Source organism: Prionailurus bengalensis, chromosome C1 (genome assembly GCF_016509475.1).
Source record: "Prionailurus bengalensis isolate Pbe53 chromosome C1, Fcat_Pben_1.1_paternal_pri, whole genome shotgun sequence".
In the NCBI taxonomy this organism is placed as follows: Eukaryota; Metazoa; Chordata; class Mammalia; order Carnivora; family Felidae; genus Prionailurus; species Prionailurus bengalensis.
Window position 1 is genome coordinate 189,653,630 of NC_057345.1, and position 20,217 is coordinate 189,673,846.

Sequence of the window (20,217 nt, forward strand, 5' to 3'; positions counted from 1 at the left end):
GACCTCCTCCTGGCTGATGTGGATGCCTTTTATTTCTTTGTGTTGTCTGACTGCAGAGGCTAAGACTTCCAATAGTATGTTCAATAACAGTGGCAAGAGTGGACATCCCTGTCTTGTTCCTGACCTTAGGGGGAAAGCTCTCAGTTTTTCCCCACTGAGGATGATATTAGCATTGGGTCGTTCATACATGGGTTTTATGATCTCGAGGTATGCTCCTTCTATCCTCCTTTCTTGAGGGTTTTTATCAAGAAAGGATGCTATATTTTGTCAAATGCTTTCTCTGCGTCTATTGAGAGGATCATGTGGTTCTTGTCCTTTCTTTTATTGATGTGATGAGTCACATTGATTGTTTGGCAGATATTGAAGCAGCCTTGCATCCCAGGTATAAAATCCCACTTGGTTGTGGTGAATAATTTTTTTTAATATATTGTTGGATCCAGTTGGGTAATATGTTGTTGAGGATTTTTGCATCCATGTTCATCAGGGAAATTGGTCTGTAGTTCTCCTTTTTAGTGGGGTCTCTGTCTGGTTTGGAATCAAGGTAATGCTGGCTTCATAGAAAGAGTTTGGAAGTTTTCCTTCCATTTCTATTTTCGGAACACCTTCAAGAGAGTAGGTGTTAACTCTTCCGTAAATGGTTGGTAGAATTCCCCTGGAAAGCCATCTGGCTCTGGATTCTTGTTTTTTGGGAGATTTTTGATTACTAATTCAATTTTTTTTCTTTTTTTTTTTTTTTTTACTGGTTATAGGTCTGTTCAAATTTCCTATTTCTTTCTGTTTCAGTTTGGTAGGAATGTTTCTGGAATTTGTCTATTTCTTCCAGATTGCCCATTTTATTGGCATATATTTGCTCATAGTATTCTCTTATTATTGTTTTTATTTCTGCTGTGTTGGTTGTGATCTCTCCTCTTTCATTCATGATTTTATTTATTTGGGTCCTTTCCTTTTTATTTTTGATCAAACTGGCTAATGTTTATCAATTTGGTTGATTCTTTCAAAGAACCAGGTTCTGGTTTCATTGATCTGTTTTTTTGGTTTCAATAGCATTAATTTCCACTCTAATCCTTATTATCCTGTCTTCTGCTGGTTTTGTGTTTTATTTGCTGTTTTTTTTCCAGGTCTTTAAGGTGTAATGTTAGGTTGTGTATCTGAGACCTTTCTTCCTTCTTTAGGAAGGCCTGGATTGCTATATACTTCCCTCTTACGACTGCCTTTCCTGTGTCTCAGATGTCTTGGGTTGTGGTATTATCGTTTTGTCTGGCTTCCATGACCTTTTTATTTCCTCTTTAGCTTCTTGGTTAGCCTATTCATTCTTTAGTAGGATGGTCTTCAGTCTCCAAGTATTTGTTATCTTTTCAAATTTTTTCTTGTGGTTGATTGCAGTTTTACAGTATTGTGGTCTGAAAATATGCACGGTATGATCTTGATCTTTTTGTACTTGTTGAGGGCTAATTTGTGTCCCAGTATGTGATCTATTCTGGAGAACATTCCATGTACACTGGAGAAGAATTTATATTCTGCTGCTTTAGGATGAAATGTTCCAAATATATCTGTTGAGTCCACTTGGTCCAGTGTGTCATTCAAAGTCATTCCTTGTTGTTGTTCTGTTTAGATGAAGAGATTGTGCATATTTTTATGTACTGAGAACTCATTTGTATTTTTTTTTCTGATTTTTAAATTCTGGATTTTGTATAACCACTAAGGATTTAACATTTTTGAGGCTACACTGTGCAGATTTTTAAATGTTTTTAAGTTTATTTATTTATTTATTTTGAAAGAGAGTGAGCAGGGGAGGGACAGAGAGGCAGGGGCGGAGAGCCCAATGTGGTACTAAATCATGACCTGAGCTGAAACCAAGAGTCATTGCTTAACCAACTGAGCTACCCAGGTGCCCCTGTTTGCAGATATTTATTTTTATTAAAGGTTTTTAAAAAATTTTTTAAAGTTTATTGAGAGATAGAGCATGAGTGGGGCAGGAGCAGAACAGAGAGAGAGAGACTCAGAATCCGAAGCAGGCTCCAGACTCTGAGCTGTCAGCACAGAGCCTGACATGAGCCTTGAAATCACAAACCGCAAGATCATGACCTGAGCGGATGTTGGATGCTTAACCAGCTGAGCCAGCCAGGCGCCCCAATTTTGCAGATATTTAAAGCAAGACTAGACATAGAACAGAGGTTAAGATTATGAACTCCAGAGTCTTAGGTTATATCTTAGCTTTGCCACTTCTTAGCTGTGACACATTAGGCTATTTACCAAGCTTCCTTGTCTGCAGAACTTGTAGAACTTTTGTATGTATTAAATCAGATGATACTATGAAGACCTTTCACTATGTTTTCATAAAGTAAAGTGCCTAGCATATAATAAGATCACAGGAATGTTAGCTATTATTAGTATGCATTTGTTCAATAAATGCTATATTTACCATTATGTAAAAATAATTAAGTTTTTGTAATAATAGAAATGAAGGAAATAAACTAAAATATGATAATTAAAGCAACTGGTGCTAAAGGAATTTTGGGTCATTGTGTTATTTTAAATATTTCTAGTACTTAATTTTTCTATAATGGGAATGCATTGTACAATAGAAAAATATATACTTTTTTAAGAAATGAAATTATTTTTCAGGTTTATTGAGATATAATTGACATACACAATACTGTATAAGTTTTTGTACAGTATAATGACTTGAAATTCTTATATTATGAAATGATTACCAAGTAAGTTTAGTTAATATCCATTACCTCATATAAATCAAATTTTTTTTCCTTGCGCTGAGAACTTTTTTTTTTTTTTTTAATTTTTTTTCAACGTTTATTTATTTTTGGGACAGAGAGAGACAGAGCATGAACGGGGGAGGGGCAGAGAGAGAGGGAGACACAGAATCAGAAACAGGCTCCAGGCTCTGAGCCATCAGCCCAGAGCCTGACGTGGGGCTCGAACTCACGGACCACGAGATCGTGACCTGGCTGGAGTCAGACGCTTAACCGACTGCGCCACCCAGGCGCCCCGCGCTGAGAACTTTTAAAAGGATCTACTCTTTTAGCAATTTTCAAATATACCACACAGCAGTATTAACTATAGCCATCATGTTATATATTACCTCCACAGTACTTAATCTTATAGCTGGAAGTTTGTACCTTTATACCACCTTCATCCAATTCCCCTTCAGGTGCCTCCCCCAACTCCTACTGTCTCTGATAACCGTAAATCTCATCTCTTTTTCTCTGAGTGTGTGGTTTAGATTTCACATGTGAGGTCATTCAGTATTTGTCTTTCTTCACCTGACTTTTTGATTGTGCACAATGTCCTGAAGATCCATCCATTTTGTTGCAGATGTGGTGTACATTATCGTTAAATGATTAACATACCCCTTCCTTCTTTTTCCCATTATAGACAGAGAGTGCATGGGCCGAAGAATATGCTGAAAAGAAGAAAGGGTCTCACAAGCGTTCAGCATCATGGGGCAGTACAGATCAACTTAAAGAGGTCAGGAAAATGGTCCCAAGGAAGTGGGTGTGGAAGTTTGATTTCTTCCCTGACTAGTTCCTTGAAGTTGTGGGCAACAAGGATTTGTCTGTTTGCATTGTTTTGTTTTGTGTGGGTGTTTGTTTGTTTGTTTTTGGTTTTGTTTACTTGAGAAATAACGAAACAGTTCTTACATTGATTGGATAGAGATTTGAATGGGGGAAATACACACATTACTTACAGATTATGTGTTTTTCTTTGTCTTTTTTCTTATTAAATGAGAGTCCATACCTGTTAATCTAAGTGTCAGATTTATAAAATTATAGTGATACAACAAATTCACGTTTATTATTTCTGTATTTAATGGTAGTGTTTCTGAAATTGATTAATCCAGTAAACCAAATTGGTTATGGTCCTATGCTGATTACTATTTTCTGTGCCTACACTTACGATATTTGCACTTTACATACAAAAGAAAGATTCAGTCAGGGAATAATATGGGATATTGATTGAAATTGTGTTTGTTATTTAAAGATTGTATCTGTGAATACATTTCATGGCTTGAATTGATTTTTAAGTACTGTTTGATTTTTGGAGCTGTTGAAGGTTAGGCGTTTAAAGAAATCTAAATCTAAATAAAATATGGCTCATTGTTAGGACAATGAGAATTATTTTCATTAAAATTCTTTGTGAAAGCTATAATGTAATTCATTTACTCTAAGTGCTGAAACCTTCATTGGTTTAGTATTTGGGAAGCTTGAAGGCTCTGAACAGTGTTGGAATGTAATTTTGTTTCTCTCTAAAAGAGAGATACACATTGGGGCGCCTGGGTGGCACAGTCGGTTAAGCGTCCGACTTCAGCCAGGTCACGATCTCGCGGTTCGTGAGTTCGAGCCCTACGTCAGGCTCTGGGCTGATGGCTCAGAGCCTGGAGCCTGTTTCCGATTCTGTCTCCCTCTCTCTCTGCCCCTCCCCTGTTCATGCTCTGTCTCTCTGTCCCAAAAATAAATAAACGTTGAAAAAAAAAATTTTTTTTTTAAAAATAAAAAAAAAGAGAGATACACATAAGTGCACACTTGTGTATGTGGATGTGTGTATATATATAAATTTTGTGTAGTCAGATTTTGTGATAGGGTTTTAAAGGTCAAAAGATCTATTAAGGCTGAATTGTACTGGTTCTTACTAAGCAAGGATATATTTTGTGTATCTTGGAAAACTCTGATACTCTTATTTTTCCCCTTCTCAGATTGCAAAATTACGCCAACAATTGCAGAGAAGTAAACACAGCAGTCGACATCATCGAGATAAAGAAAGACAGTCTCCATTCCATGGCAACCATGCAGCTATTAACCAGTGTCAGGTAGGAGCCCAAATACCACACAATCCAAATAAGGGATTTGTTGTTTTCCTGGTGATATGTTATTTTATAGGTAACTGATTAGGATAAAAATGTCCAAAAGCATATTTGAAACCGTGATTAAATACTGAATTAGCGTCCATAAAAAATTCAAGATACTAAGTTGACAAAATGATATTTTCCTTTAGTGATCTGTGATTTGACTTTTAGGAGACCTAGCTAATTACATATTTTGATTTACCATAATTTTGTCTTTATCAATTCAGTATATTGAGGCCAAATAATAGAGAGGTAAGCATTGGCTATAGAACCAGACCCTGGATGAGCAGTCTGTTCTGAGTTTCAGTTTCTTCATCTAAAGATTGAAGATAACGATGATACATCTCATAAAGTCTTTCAGTAGGGGAAAACCTTTAATTGCTTGATTCCTTTATAGAACTCTATGAACTGCTTTCAGTGGCTCACCCAGGAAACATTTCTCTTAAACTGAATTAAAATTGGATTGGGTCCCTTGGCAAAAAGAGCAAGAAAAAGTTTGCCAACCCTTTTTTATAGGTGATAGCTTCTGATGACTGCCAAGTATATGTGGATTTTTTCAAGAGAAAGTATAAGTAGAGGGGCGCCTGGGTGGCTCAGTAGGTTGAACGTCCGACTTTGGCTCAGGTCATGATCTTGTAGTTTGAGAGTTCAAGCCCTGTGTTGGGCTCTGTGCTGACAGTTCAGAGCCTGGAGCCTGCTTCAGATTCTGTGTCTCCCTCTCTCTGCCCCTTTCCCTTGCTCTGTCTCTGTCTCTCAAAGATTAATAAACGTTAAAAAAAAATTTAGAAAGTATAAATAGAGGTATATATTTTTTCAAATTAATTTTGCCCTTAAATGTTAATACATGGGTCAAATTTAATTTCATAAATTTATAGTTTGGTTGTAGTTTCTAATTGCTCTTTTCTATGTATAAGGTATTTTAATTATAAAATATGAATATAAACTAATACCTTTAAAAACATAACCAAACTGGATTTATGTCTGGAGAAATAGAAAATGTAAAATTGACAAAATAAGAAATGAAAAATTTGAATAGACTGATAACTGTCAAAGTTGGAATACTAATTAAAAACCAAACTCCTTCACTCTCCAAAGTGAAGCTTCATAGGTGAATTTATAGGTGGCTTTACAGGTGAATTTGCCAACCTTTTACTCCCTCTAATTTATCCATTAATAATTTGTAATGTATTTCTAAGAGATAGAGCCACTTTTTATTTCCACTCATATTTTTATTCCTAAGTAGAATGAGGATTAAGGTTGAACTTTAGTGAATTAAGTGATAGATTTTAGGAGTTTATCAGTTTTTGAAGTGATTTAAAAAAATTATTTATTTTGACAGAGAGAAAGAGAGTGCATGTGGAGAAGAGGGAGAGTGAGAATCCCAAGCAGGTTCCATGCTGTTAGCGAAGAGCCCAATGTAAGACTCGATCCCACAAACTGTTAGATCATGACCTGAACCAAAATCAAAAGTTAGATTCTTAGCTGATGAGTCACCAGGTGCCTGTGAAGTGACTTTTTTAAAGTTGCATTAAAATCAGCAATTAAAGTAGTAAATTATCCAGAATTTTCTTTTTTTCCCCCCTTGTAAGTTGAATTTGCTTAATATTATTGGAGCTTGCACAAAGTTCATATTTAACTTGAAAACCTCTCTTTTCAGAGAAGATAAGGACTAGAAAATAGGGTAACTTGAAAAATAAATTTATGTAATTTGAGTTTTGTACACTTGGCACAACAAACATCTTGACTACTTGACTTTTTTTTTTTTTGAGTGTTAATAGCCAACCAGAGATCAAACACATGCATCATGATAACTACAACAGTGGTATTCGTGTTTAGTTGAAACTTTCATACTATTAGCATGAAAATACTAAGTTATGGGTATGGCTGAGTTTTAGTAGGTTCTCTCTCTAGTGGAGAAAAGTACCACTTAGAGATTGGGTACTTTTGAGGTCGTTGCTCTGTCTGCACAATATCTATCCTATGGCTCATACTGTAGTACTCATTAGGGGATACAATGATAAATGAAATATTGGGGCTTACACCCCACCAAGTCTCAGACAGATATAAGTAAACAATTATTACACAGTGTGATGAATGTGTTGATAGTGTTTGGCAGAGTTTTACACTGTTATAGAAGGGGTATTTATCCTTGGATTGGTTCTGGAGCCATCTATAAAGGCCTTTCAGAGAATGTGGTATCTAGGTGGATACCTGAAAGCTGATTTAGTCATTCTTCTAGAGGTGGAAGAAATCGTGGCTCCAGGTAGGAGTAATAGTAAGAGGTTAGGCTAGAGAGTTAAATAGCAGCCAGATCTGAAAGTCTTCATGTCTCAGTTGTTAAGAAGTTTGGACTTTGTCCTAGAGGCACCCCAGAACTATTTTTTTTTTAACACAGGGGATTGGTTTTAGAGTGGTCATTATGAGTTCAGAGTAGAGAATGAATTTGGAAGAGGACAAGATTAGAGGCAGGAAAACCATTTAAGAATAGGGTTTGTAATCCAGGTAAGAAATGACAGTGGTCTAAAATAAGATAGGAGCTATGGAGTTGGAGAGAATGGCCAAACCTGAATGATATTTAAAAAGTAATAATTAATAATTGAAGTCTATTAAGTGCTTACTATATGGCAAACACTTTATTTAGCTTTTGTATGTATTACTAGCACTTAATCCTCATCTTTGAGGTAAGGCTTATTACTATTGAGGCCCAGAGAATTTAGGTTTTTTTGTCCTAGGTCATACGAATCTAGGTTAGAGCTAGTATTCTAACCCCCAGGCAATTTGACTTCAGAGTCTGAATTTTTTAAACTATGTTAGCTGATGATTGATGAGATGGTAACAATGGAGAGATAGGAGTAAAAGGGTAATGCCAATTCTAGCCTTTAAAACATGACTTTTAATTTTTTTTTTTAACGTTTATTTATTTTTGAGACAGAGAGAGACAGAGCATGAACGGGGGAGGGGCAGAGAGAGAGGGAGACACAAAACTGGAAGCAGGCTCCAGGCTCTGAGCCATCAGCCCAGAGCCCGACGCGGGGCTCGAACTCACGGTCTGTGAGATCGTGACCTGAGCCGAAGTCGGACGCTCAACCGACTGAGCCACCCAGGCGCCCCAAAACATGACTTTTAAAAATATATCCTTCAAGGAACGGTGGCTCAGTGGGTTAAGCACCTGACTTCAGCTCAGGTCATGATCTCACAGTTCATGAATTCAAGCCCTGAGTCAGGCTGTATGCTGACAGTTTGGAACCTGGAGCCTATGTCTCGGTCTCTCTCCGCCCCTTCCCTGTTTGTGCTCTCTCTCTCTCTCTCTCTCTCTCTCTCTCTCTCTCTCTCTCTCTCAAACATTAAAATATGTATATATATATATCCATTAACCTCACACCCATGTACAAAAGTGATTTAAAATGGATCAAAGGCCTAAATGGAAGAGTTAAAACTAAAAGCTCTTAGGGTTAGATTAGGCAATGGTTTGTTAGATACGACACCAAAAGCACAAGCAACAAAAGAAAAAAAGTAGGTAAATTGGATTTTATAAAAATTGAAAACTTTTGTGCTTTAAAGGACACCACCAAAAAAGTGAAAATACAACCAACAAAATAGAAGGTACTTACAAGTCACATTATTTGATAAAGCACTTGCATCTGGAATATATAAAGAACTCTTGTGGCTCAGTAATAAAAAGGTAACCCAATGGGCAAAGGATCAGGGCGCCTGGGTGGCTCAGTCCGTTAAGCATCCGACTTCAGCTCAGGTCATGATCTTGTGGTTCGTGGGTTCAAGCCCCATGTCAGGCTCTGTACTCACAGCTTGGAGCCTGGAACCTGCTTCAGATTCTGTGTCTCCCCTTCTCTCTCTCTGTTCCTCCCTTGCTCACACTGTGTCTCTCTCTCAAAAATAAAGATTAAAAAAATTATTTTTTAATGGGCAAAGGATCTTAATAGAGAGTTCTCCAAAGGAGATATACAAATAGTCACTATGCACGTGAACAAGATGCTAACCATCATTCCCGACCATAGGGAAATGCAGTAAAAAATTCCAATGAGGTACTATTTTATACTCATAAGGATGGCTAAAAAAGAAAAGGTAGCTAAGTGTTAGGATGTGGAGACATTAGAACGCTTGCCTATCTTTTGCTGATAGGAATGTAAAGTGCAGCCACTTTGGAAAATAGTCTGGCAGTTTCTCAAAAGGCTAAACATTAGGGTTACCATATGACTCAGCGCTTTCTCTCCACAGTATGTATCTGAGAGAATTGAAAACATATGTTCACATAAAAACTTGTACACAAATAAATGTTCATAGCAACATGGTTCACAAAATTCGGAAACAATCCAGATGTTCATCAGCCAATGAATGGATAAATAACATGTAGTATATCCATACAATGGAATATTATTCAGTCATGAAAAGGGAGTACTGATATGTGCCACAGTATGGAGGAACCTTGAAAACATTATGCTAAGTGAAAGAAGCCAAATACAAAAAGACACATATTCTATGATTCCACTAAAATGTCCAGAATAGGCAGACCTGTAGAGACAGATTATAGATTGGTGGTTGCCAATTGCTGGCAGAGCAATTGGCTCCAGCCAATTGCTGGAGGGTTTTGTTGTTTTTTTTTTTTAATTAGTGTGCTTCTAAAATTTATTATAATGGTTGTACAACTCTGTTTAGTAATCATTAAAACAAAAGTTGTACACTTTAATTGGGTGAGTGGTAGGTATTGTGAATTTCAATAAGCTCTTATAAAAAATATCTACTAACATTAAAAACAGATATATAAAATACAAATTTAATTGTCTGGAAATAACAGATTAGATGGTAAAAAACAAAAAGTAAACCAGGAGGTCATATAACAGTATAGAGAATAAGTACAGGTGCTCTGAGGTCAGACTCTAGGTTAGATATGATTCTGCCACTTGTTAACTGTATGAGGTTCATCAGGTTCTTTGCATTATAATATTACCTGTTGTGTTGTTCTAAGGTTTAAATGGGATAGAATATTATAAAACACTTAATGCAATTCTTGGCACTTGATAATTGCTCAGTAAATCTTAGGTCATTTGAGGTAGGATCTAATATAAAAGAAGTAAACCAGTTGGGTTTTTTACCAGGCTTTTCTGCCAATTTAATATCAAACTTATTTTTAAAGCTTTTATGCTATCTTTTTAAATTTTGGGCTATATTTTATTTTCATTATTATTATTTTTTAAAGCAATCTCTGTACCCAACATGGAGCTCAAACTCACAACCCCAGGGTCAAGAGTCACATACTCTACTAACTGAGCCAGCCAGGTGGCCCAAGTTTTTATCATTAAAAGTATTTATATATGGGGTGCCTTGGTGCTTAAGCATCCAACTCTTGATTTGGCCCAAGTCATGATCTCAGGGTCATGAGGTTGAGCCCTGCATCAGGCTCTGTGCTGAAAGTTTGGAGCCTGCTTGGGATTCTCTCTCTCCCCATCCCTGCCCCTCCCCCCCACACATACACGTGCACTCTGTCTCTCAAAAGAAACCTTTTTTTAAAAAAGCTTCCCAGAAGCTTTTTTATTAAAAAAAAAGTATTTATATGCTTATCACAGAAATTTTAGAAATGAAAAAATATCAAATAGAAAAATATTTTAGGGACACCTGGGTAACTCAGTTGGTTAAGCATCCGACTCTTGATTTAGGCTCAGGTCATGATCTAACGATTTGTGAGATTGAGCCCTGTGTTGGGCTCCGTGCTGACAGCATGGAGCTTGCTTGGGATTCTCTCTCTCCCTCTCTCTTTCCCTTTCTCTCTCAAAGTAAATAAATAAATATTTTTTAAAGAAAAATTATATCTTAAAAGTGTTATTAAAATACATTAAATAGAAAAAAAGCATCGAGTCTCATTCTGAAGATAATTTTCTTTTTTCCTTTGTGTTCCTTTTTGAGATCATACCATATCTTATTTTTTATGTTGTTTTTTTTTCTATTTAACATGGAAAAATATTTATGTTATTACAACTGCTTCAGGAACATTTTTAATATTTCCAATTCTATAGAGCATTTCTCAAATATTTGCCATTTAGTTGGGTCCAGTGTGTGCTTAAAGCTTTTTCTGCATTTTTCCTTTTCTGGTGATAGATTTTCCATTATTTGGTTAGGAAATCTGAATATTTTAGGGGAGGGATCTTTGAACTTTCTCTTTTTTGGGGGGTGTGGGGGGGAAGGCACAAGTGGAGGAGGTACAAAGGAAGAGAGAGAGAATCTTCAGGCTCCACACTCAGCGTGGAGTCCAACACAGGGCTTGATCTCAGGACTTCATGTGAGATTATGACCTGAGCCAAAATCAGGACTTGGATGCTTAACCAACTGAATCATCCAGGGGTCCCTCTTTGATTTTTCTCTTGATAGACTTTCCAAGTTATTAAAATGTTTTCTTTGTATTTCATGATATGTAGATTACTTCTAGGGAAATTCCTTTAGTATTCCTTAACAATCAGGGGAACAGTATTGCTCTTCTGATGGTAGTATAGTCTACAACCACTAGTTAACAAAAGGTCTTTTCCTTGGGCTTACAATGGATTTATTATAGTTAGAAAAGAATTCTCACATACTTTTTTGAGTGGTTCTTTGGGGGGTGATTATTTGTTATGAAGAATAAATTCTGGCAAGTTTCTTAGAATCTTTCACATGTCTCTGGTTTCCAAAATTGACAAAGCCTTTAGATGCTTATAATGCCATATTTTTAAGGAGTATTTCAAGAAATACTCCCATTAGAAAATATACCCAACACATTTCAGAATTGTTTGGGGATTAGAATTAGATGTTAGTAACAGGAGAATGGGAGATGCCAGCATCTTCACAGCCACATAAACTACTTTAGAGGTGAGAATTAAAAAATCATGCAGGTGTTTTCTGTTTGTTTTAGCCTCAAGCAAGAAAGCCCTCCCGTAGGATTTTCTTATTTCTTCATATGAGCTGGGAACACTATAGTTTTGTAGCACCCTATGAGGGTTTGAGAGCAAAGTGGTAGTGAAGAAGAAAAGGAAAAAACTGGGGTGCCTAGGAGGCTCAGTCAGTTAAGTGTCCAAATTCGTCTTGTGATCTTGCAGTTTCTGAGTTCAAGCCCTGTATTAGACTCTCTACTGTCAGCACAGAGCCCACTTTAGAAACTTTGTCCCCCTCTCTCTCTGCTCCTCTCCTGCTCTCTCTTTCCTTCTCTCTCAAAAATAAACATTAAAAAAAAAAAAGGAAAGGAAAAAACCTATTTTCATCTGAGGAATGAAGGGCATTGCACTTTAAAAATAAAAATTGCTGCTCTGCACTAGAATCTTGATATGGCAGTCTAGGACATGATTGGTATTCTTAAATTTTTAAAGATTTTACCACTTAGAAATCAAAAGAGTAGGTACTTCCGCTGCGTCCTTTATTAGAGAGTATAACTGCAGCTTAAAAGATCTAAGAGATGGATACCAGATGAGAGGACAGAACTACATTTATGTCGACAGAACAGGAGGCATCAAGGGCACGTGGAGGCTCCAAATCAAAACCTCTTAAGATAGGAAAGGGTTTTTTTCTGATTCATTCTAATTTTTTTTTTTTTTTTTTTTTTTTTTTTTACCATTCCAAACATCAGTTTTCCCATCCCTTTTGTTATATTAGGCTCATATTTGTTACATTCTGGCACATATTTCTCTCAGAGGTCTCTGTTGAATTACTGAACAGATCTTTTTCTATTTTTTTCCTTTGAAAATTTAACTCTATTTCTTTTCCCTATTCAGCTACTGCTTCAGTGGGTATTCTTCCCATCTTTCCTGACTGTTGTACACAGTCTTATCCCCACACTTTGAAACAGGTATTTAAGTTATAATGTAGATTCATCTTAGAAGATTCAGTATTGACCAAACCTCTAGGTCGTCTTTCTTGGCAGACTCTCAGTTTTTAGGCTATTTTAGAATTTAGCTATGTAAGGAATGTGTGTTTAATGAGGAAAATCCCTGACAACTTTAGTGGATTATCATATAACTAGTTTATTTAATTATAGTTGAACCTTCGCTTCGTTTACCTAAAATGCTGTGTTGACCTTAGGGAAGTGGCAGTTTTCTGTTCCTTATTTTCTTTCCTTTGCTTTAATTAGACTAAACTGTTGATAAATACTTGCTGCTGTTTAGATTATATTTGAGAAAAACTTCTTACCAGATGTGTAGAGTATGACTTCTTTGCTACCTTGAAAAGCATTAACCAGATGTACTGTTAGTTATTACACTGGCAGGTTTCTCTGTATGTGCATTTCCCAACATAACACCCAGAAACCTTAAGCTTTCTGTTCTTAAGATATTTATGGTTATAAAATCCAGAAAGGTCAGCCTTTTGTAACAACCTTGTCAGAGCATCCTCCTCTTCTAGTCTCCTTCATTTCTGTAACTTAACAGTTACAAACCAAATGCATGTCTGAAAGCAGCCTGAAAATGGCATCCAGTGCAAGCTGTTGTTTGTTTTGTGACATTTAGAAGAGAAAATTAAGCTCAGAGTTGAGTTTGTTATATATATACTAACTCCTGAGATTTTTCTTAGTCTGTACCAGTTCTCTGCCATTGTTTCCTGACACAGGATGAGTCCAAGCATAGGTAGGATGAGTGCGTGACAGAAATGTTCTAATATGCTCTCAACTCCATGCTCATGAGCTGTAGATTTCTTTTAACCCTTTACTGCTTTAGTCTGAGTCTGTTTCTTGTCACCTCACTATTTCTTTTCTTATATTAGACCGGGGCCTCATCCTTATGTAACCTCAAAATTTACTTCCTTACAGCTCCCTTCTCCAAATAATAGCCACTTTGGGGTTAGAACTTCAGTGTATGAAATTTGAAAGGGGACACAGACATTCACTTCATAGTACAAGCCTTGTTGAATAAGCATCATGTCTGTTCTAGGCTCTCTTTTGAGAAGTGGCAATAAGGAGATGGATAAGTGGCAGCACTTCCTCATTGCTTACTGTTGGGCCCCAGAGTCTTACTTTTCTCACATGTAACAGGGGAACCACTGCAGCCCACCTCAGAGAATGGTCTTGAAAACGAAGTGAGAGGGCATGTGGTATCTGGCCCACACTGGATGGATGCTCAGTAAACAGTAGCTACAATTTTTATTTTGTGTTTTCCCTATTATGTATTTTATTCTTAAAATAATTTCTTGTCCTTTCACATTCTTTTTCAAATACCATTTTCTGGGGCGCCTGGGTGGCGCAGTCGGTTAAGCGTCCGACTTCAGCCAGGTCACGATCTCGCGGTCCGTGGGTTCGAGCCCCGCGTCGGGCTCTGGGCTGATGGCTCAGAGCCTGGAGCCTGTTTCCGATGCTGTGTCTCCCTCTCTCTCTGCCCCTCCCCCGTTCATGCTCTGTCTCTCTCTGTCCCAAAAATAAATGTTGAAAAAAAAAATTAAAAAAAAATACCATTTTCTTCTAATAATGTCTTCTGATTTCCCCCCCTTTAATTGCTCTGTTCCCCAATCTTCTCCTCATACCCTCAAGCTTCTCATATTATCTATTCCCTTTTCACTTCCATCTTTTCTTTCTGTCCACTCCAGATTGAAGCTTCCCTTTTGCTTTTTTCTCACAAATTTTCCAAGGATGGAAATTTGCCTTTTCCAAGGATTGTTGATGTATTATGCTTATTTCTTTTTTTTTTTAATTTTTATTTAACGTTTATTTATTTTTGGGACAGAGAGAGACAGAGCATGAACGGGGGAGGGGCAGAGAGAGAGGGAGACACAGAATCGGAAGCAGGCTCCAGGCTCTGAGCCATCAGCCCAGAGTTCGACGCGGGGCTCGATCTCACGGACCCTGAGATAGTGACCTGAGCTGAAGTCGGACACTTAACCGACTGAGCCACCCAGGTGCCCCTGTATTATGCTTATTTCTAAAAAAATCTTGCTTATAAAGGTGAGCAGGAATAAAAGAGGAGAAATACAGCTTTAACACTAAGTTCTATATCACAGAACAGGGATCTATCCATTGAATGGAAACTAGTGATGATTGGAGGCCCTGTTACCTTTGTCTCCTTGCCCACCTTCCCCTGAAAGAGAGGTTTTTCAAAGAAACCCCTCTAAATGAAGGGTGGGTTAATCACATTTCTTTACTAGACCGCAAGACGATATACAAGATGATCTTCTGGCACACTGTTGCTGTTGACTTTAGCAGATACCTTTACAATTCTTATTCATATTTTACTTTGAGTATCTTGTCAGGAAACCGTGTAATATCCTTTAAGTATATATAATCAGTTATTTCTTTTCAAAAGCAATAATGTGCCAGTGGAAAAAGAAGAATATGAATTATATAATTTTCTTAACAAAATGTAATAAAATAATTACAGTGAAATTATAAATAAATTTCATAGGGAAATTATTCTTATGTCTACAATCTTGTTATTATATGTGGACTTTGACACTGATTTTGTTTTTCTAACCAAAATGTGTACATATTTTTTGATAAATTGCCTTTTAAAAATTCCTTTCCTCGAGTATAGGTAATTGTGGCACTAGAGGACTTTTACGTTGTCTAAAATCTGATCTCTGAGGGCACCTGGGTGGCTCAGTCGGTTAAGCGTCTGACTTCGGCTCAGGTCATGATCTCACGGTTTGTGAGTTTGAGCCCCGTGTCGGGCTCTGGGCTGACAGCTCAGAGCCTGGAGCCTGCTTCAGATTCTGTGACTCCCTCTCTCTGCCCCTCCCCCACTCACACTCTGTGTCTCTGTGTTTCCCTCTCTCAAAAAATAAAAAACAACATCAAAATCTGAATTCAGTTATAGTCATAAAAAAATTTCTGAGATAGACATTCTTTTAGTATTTTCCTTTATACCTCCTCTCTTTACAGTCCCTCATGGGTGTGAATTAACTTCTGAAATTCTACCTTGATTGGGATTTTGGCTTTAAATTATATTTTGTGTTTATCAAGGAGCATGTTTGGTTACTCATAACTTTTTGTGAGGCCTCTAAACTTAATTTTGAAATATTTTAGAGTTATTCATGTCAACTAGAAGTATGCTTCAAACTAAAGAGTTGAAAGGTGGTGTATTAAAGCCCTTTTCTCCCTTCTCCACCACTTTTTCTTCAGGCTCCTGTTCCAAAGAGTGCACTTATTCCAGTAATTCCCATCACTAAATCAACAGGTTCCCGGTTCCGAAATAGTGTGGAAGGATTGAATCAGGAGATTGAAATAATAATTAAAGAGACTGGGGAAAAGGAAGAACAACTTATAGTAAGTAATCTTGTATCTTAAAATTGTCCTTCCACATTAACTGTTCCATTTATTTTAAAAATTACAATTTCATTTTCCATATGTACTTAGGTTTCTTTCCTCTCATTGAAAGAGAATGAAAATTTATCTCTTTTGAAAAATTTTGACCTTGGCAAGTTAATGAAAAGTTTTAATTTCCTTGCATCTCATAGAGACAACTGATAATGACTTAAATTTGGATCCTTGAACAGAAACTGCTTTTTGCTTATCTTTAAAGATCACTAGATAGGTATATACTTCTCATTTGTTACAACTCCATGTAGCATAAGTTTAGATTAAAACTGGTTGGGGAGGGAGGGATAGGACTTTAGAAACTTTATAAGCATGAATCTACCTGTTCCTTATTGTTTGTGAGTTATTGTTTGGTTGACTTTATCATCATGAAGTACACTTCTGTTTACCTATTATCCGCATAAGACATAAGAATGATTCATCTATAAGACACAGAAAGTTTCCTGTTTATATTGAAAAGCATGTTACAGAGTATATTTAAGCTTTCATTCTTCAGTGAAAGAGGAATTGGGGGGTTTGCAGTATTATTTTTATTGATGCTTAAGATCTTCTCCCTGATATTAAAGGTTGGTTAAGCTTAGAGAAAACACAATCCCCCCACACCCTCTTGTCCATACTGCATGATGGGAGTAACTCCCTGATATAATAAAGATAAATGAACTAAAGGTGTACCAGGGAGCTGGTTTTCCTGCTAAGTGAGCCACGCAAGCTTTCCTTTTAATGTTCTCCTTGATGTTCCCCTATAATTAGCATTGCTACCATTAATCTTTCCCTCATTTAGGAAGCTTTCTTTGGAAAAACTCTTTCAGGGGGAAGTGGGCAGAGGGAGAAGGTAACAGGACCTGTCATCAAGTATCACTAGTTCACACAATGGATAAACTTTTCTTCTAATATAGAACCTGGTGTTACACCTAGATTTCTCCTCATTTACCATGGCAATTCTTCACGATTTAAAAAATATTTACTACAAGATAACTAATTCATTGCAGTTTATCATTCATCAAGCACTGGCCATCTGTCATATACCAAACCCTGCGAATACAGAGTCTTTGCATATGCTGCTCAGTGTTTAGTAGGGCAGTCATATTAGATAGGGATGTCACTAATGGAGCAGCACAAAGGTTTTTTTCCTGCTAGACCTAGTAGGGCATTTCTGATCTGTGAGTGATCTGGAACAATAGGGGAAGGTTGATATTGGGTGCATTTCTGGTGAGTTTCAAAATCAGTGATAAATATATGTATGTTTAAAAATTTTTATAACAGCCACAAGATATTCCAGATGGCCATCGTGCACCTCCCCCCCTCGTACAGAGAAGCAGCAGCACACGCAGCATCGACACACAGACCCCTGGTGGGGCAGACAGGGGAAGCAACAACAGCAGCCGCTCTCAGTCTGTGTCCCCCACATCCTTCCTCACCATCTCAAATGAAGGTAGCGAAGAGAGCCCTTGTTCAGCTGATGACCTGCTTGTTGATCCCAGGGATAAAGGTACAATGAAGGAGGAATTTGTTGCCAGATGATAAATGAACACCAGCTATTTTATCATTCATTCTATTCATTTTCTAGTAGAACACACACACTTAAGGCTACTAAGGTAATTACTTTGACATACGTTCATAACATAGATTTTTAAAAATTAAAGTATACAACAGTAGGTTTTACCATGGTGCTCAAGAGATGGTCTGGTTGGGTGGGTGTATGGGCTTTTATTTTTGTACCTTTTTTTTTTCCTTTTCTCTACTTGTTAATTCACGTCTCTTATTACTGAGAAACATTCTTTTTGGTATAAATGAACATTGGTCCTGAAAAAGCACTTTGTTTTCTCTCGCCTTAGTTGTCTTGTTTTTACTACCTTACTACTTTTAATTGAACTTGAAACCTTCAAATTAGTGTTTGTTTGTTTTTTTTAAGAATCTCATTTTGTGAAATTTCTAACAAGAATTAGGCTGATTTATGTCAATGCAAAATGAGTATTGAAGGCAAGCCTACAGTAAAAGGTTGGAGGGCTTCCTTATAGTATTGAACTACTTGTGCAACTTAAAAATAACTTGGAGACATAAGCTATTTGAATATTAATTTCTAATGTTCTTACCTTTTAAAACAACTATGAACTTTCTTCTGTCTCTATCAGGGCAATATTTGGTAGCCTAACCCAAGTTACTGTGTGTACTTGAGAGCAATAATATATTTGTAAATTCTGCAGCTCAGTTCAGCAGTCATTTATTTAGAAGCTGTTAATCACAGTGTGTTGAATGTTCCTAAAATGTTACAGTTGGCTATTACTATCAATTCCCTAAATTATTGAGACTGTAACAAGTGCAAAGAACATAAGATTTCCCAAAGAAGTCAATTAAAGCCATAAGCAATTGTAAATGTTACTATTTGGACCCATTTTGCCAGCTTCTAGGTTAAGTAATATATAGTTATTCTAGGCAAACACCCTGGAGCAATTAAATTACAACCCCTGGGGGTGTAGAGTACAGGTACTGGGAGTGTTTGATGCTCCCAGGTGACTCCAGTGTGCATCTAAATCTGAAACTGAATTAAATCTTTTGGTTGGGCCGTGTGTTTCTTATCAGGAATCTGCATTTTAACTACTATCTGTACTTTTAGAATTAAAAGGAGTGGTGAGTGTAAACCATTTAGCATGGCTCCTGGTACTCAGGGCTCATACTTTCTACTTTTACTGCAGTAATAAGTAGGAACCTCATGAATTTTGTGTAATGCTATATTTGACTTTAAGACAAAGTTTTTTTTTTTAAAGAAATTTCTTTTATAAGAAAATAGAACCACAGTGCTACTGCCAGCAAAAAATTTATAGCTTAGTTGACACAAACTGAAAGTTTTAGAACACTTAGGTAACATATCAAGAATTTTTAAAGTATAAACTGAGGACATCAACATTGAACAGGAATACCAGAGTAAAGAAGCATTCACTTTGATAAGGTTAATTTGAAAGGATTTCAAAACTTTGAGCTAGACTTTGAAAGAAGTTTTGGCACATGAACAGAGATGGACCTCTTAGGTATGGAGACGTTCATAGGCCCGAGGAAGTCTTTGGTGTATAGTGCACAGATGGCTCCTAACTAAGTGGAGCAGAGATTGTAACCAGAGGAGCAGAGAAATCGAGAAATTCTGAAGGGCAAGCTGAGAGTGAGTGATAGGCAACCAGTGAAGAGCCACCTCAGTTACATGTACTGGGAAGCAAGGAAGTGGCATATGAGTCTCTGCTGGGTGTATAAGAAATAAGGGGGCAAGATAGATCAGTATTCAGTGCCGTGGATTAAGTGATACAGGCTTAAGCTGTAGTACTTGTAAGTGGAAAAGAAAAATTTTTTGTTTTATGGATTTAACAAACATTAATTATCTCCTCTTTACCTGGTATTGTATTAGATCTTGGGGGATGATGATGATGATAAAACACTGTTCCTACCCTCAAGTAGTTCATGGTGTGGGGGAATGTCATGAACAATTCAATTTAGTATGACTGCATTTATGTGGTAGTGTTTGTTAGTAATCCAGCGTGCCATTTTTTGCAGAGAATGGGAACAACTCTCCTTTGCCCAAATATGCAACTTCACCAAAACCTAACAACAGTTATATGTTCAAAAGGGAACCTCCTGAGGGCTGTGAAAGGGTCAAAGTCTTTGAGGAATGCTCGTAAGTACCCCTCAAATAACTTTTCATATGAATTTTTCTTTTTTTTTTCTTTCAATATATGAAATTTATTGTCAAATTGGTTTCCATACAACACCCAGTGCTCATCCCAAAAGGTGCCCTCCTCAATACCCATCACCTACCCTCCCCTCCCACCCCCCATCAACCCTCAGTTCTCAGTTTTTAAGAGTCCATATGAGAATTTTCAAATAAGTTGAAGAATAGTACAGTGATCACCCATGTATCCACAGCGTAGACTCTAGTTAACGTTATGTTATATGTGCTTTGTGTGTGGTGGTGGTAGTTTTTGCTAAAGTGTTTGGAAGTAAGTTGCAGACATCATTACACTTAAGTACAATTTAATATTGTTTCCTAAAAGTAACCATAGTACTCCTATATAACTACAGTACCATTATCACATCAAAC

The 20,217-nt window shown here is 36.9% G+C and overlaps 1 protein-coding gene across 1 annotated transcript in view; it reads left to right on the top strand.

The window, feature by feature from the left end:
* Positions 1–20,217, top strand: part of FAM117B (family with sequence similarity 117 member B) — a 102,812-nt gene that overhangs the window by 72,916 nt on the left and 9,679 nt on the right. Inside the window, exons 3-7 of the mRNA XM_043577514.1 lie at positions 3,394–3,486; positions 4,712–4,825; positions 15,939–16,082; positions 17,397–17,622; positions 19,674–19,794. Of these exons, the coding sequence (XP_043433449.1) occupies positions 3,394–3,486; positions 4,712–4,825; positions 15,939–16,082; positions 17,397–17,622; positions 19,674–19,794 (698 nt within the window). The remainder of the gene's footprint in view (positions 1–3,393; positions 3,487–4,711; positions 4,826–15,938; positions 16,083–17,396; positions 17,623–19,673; positions 19,795–20,217) is intronic.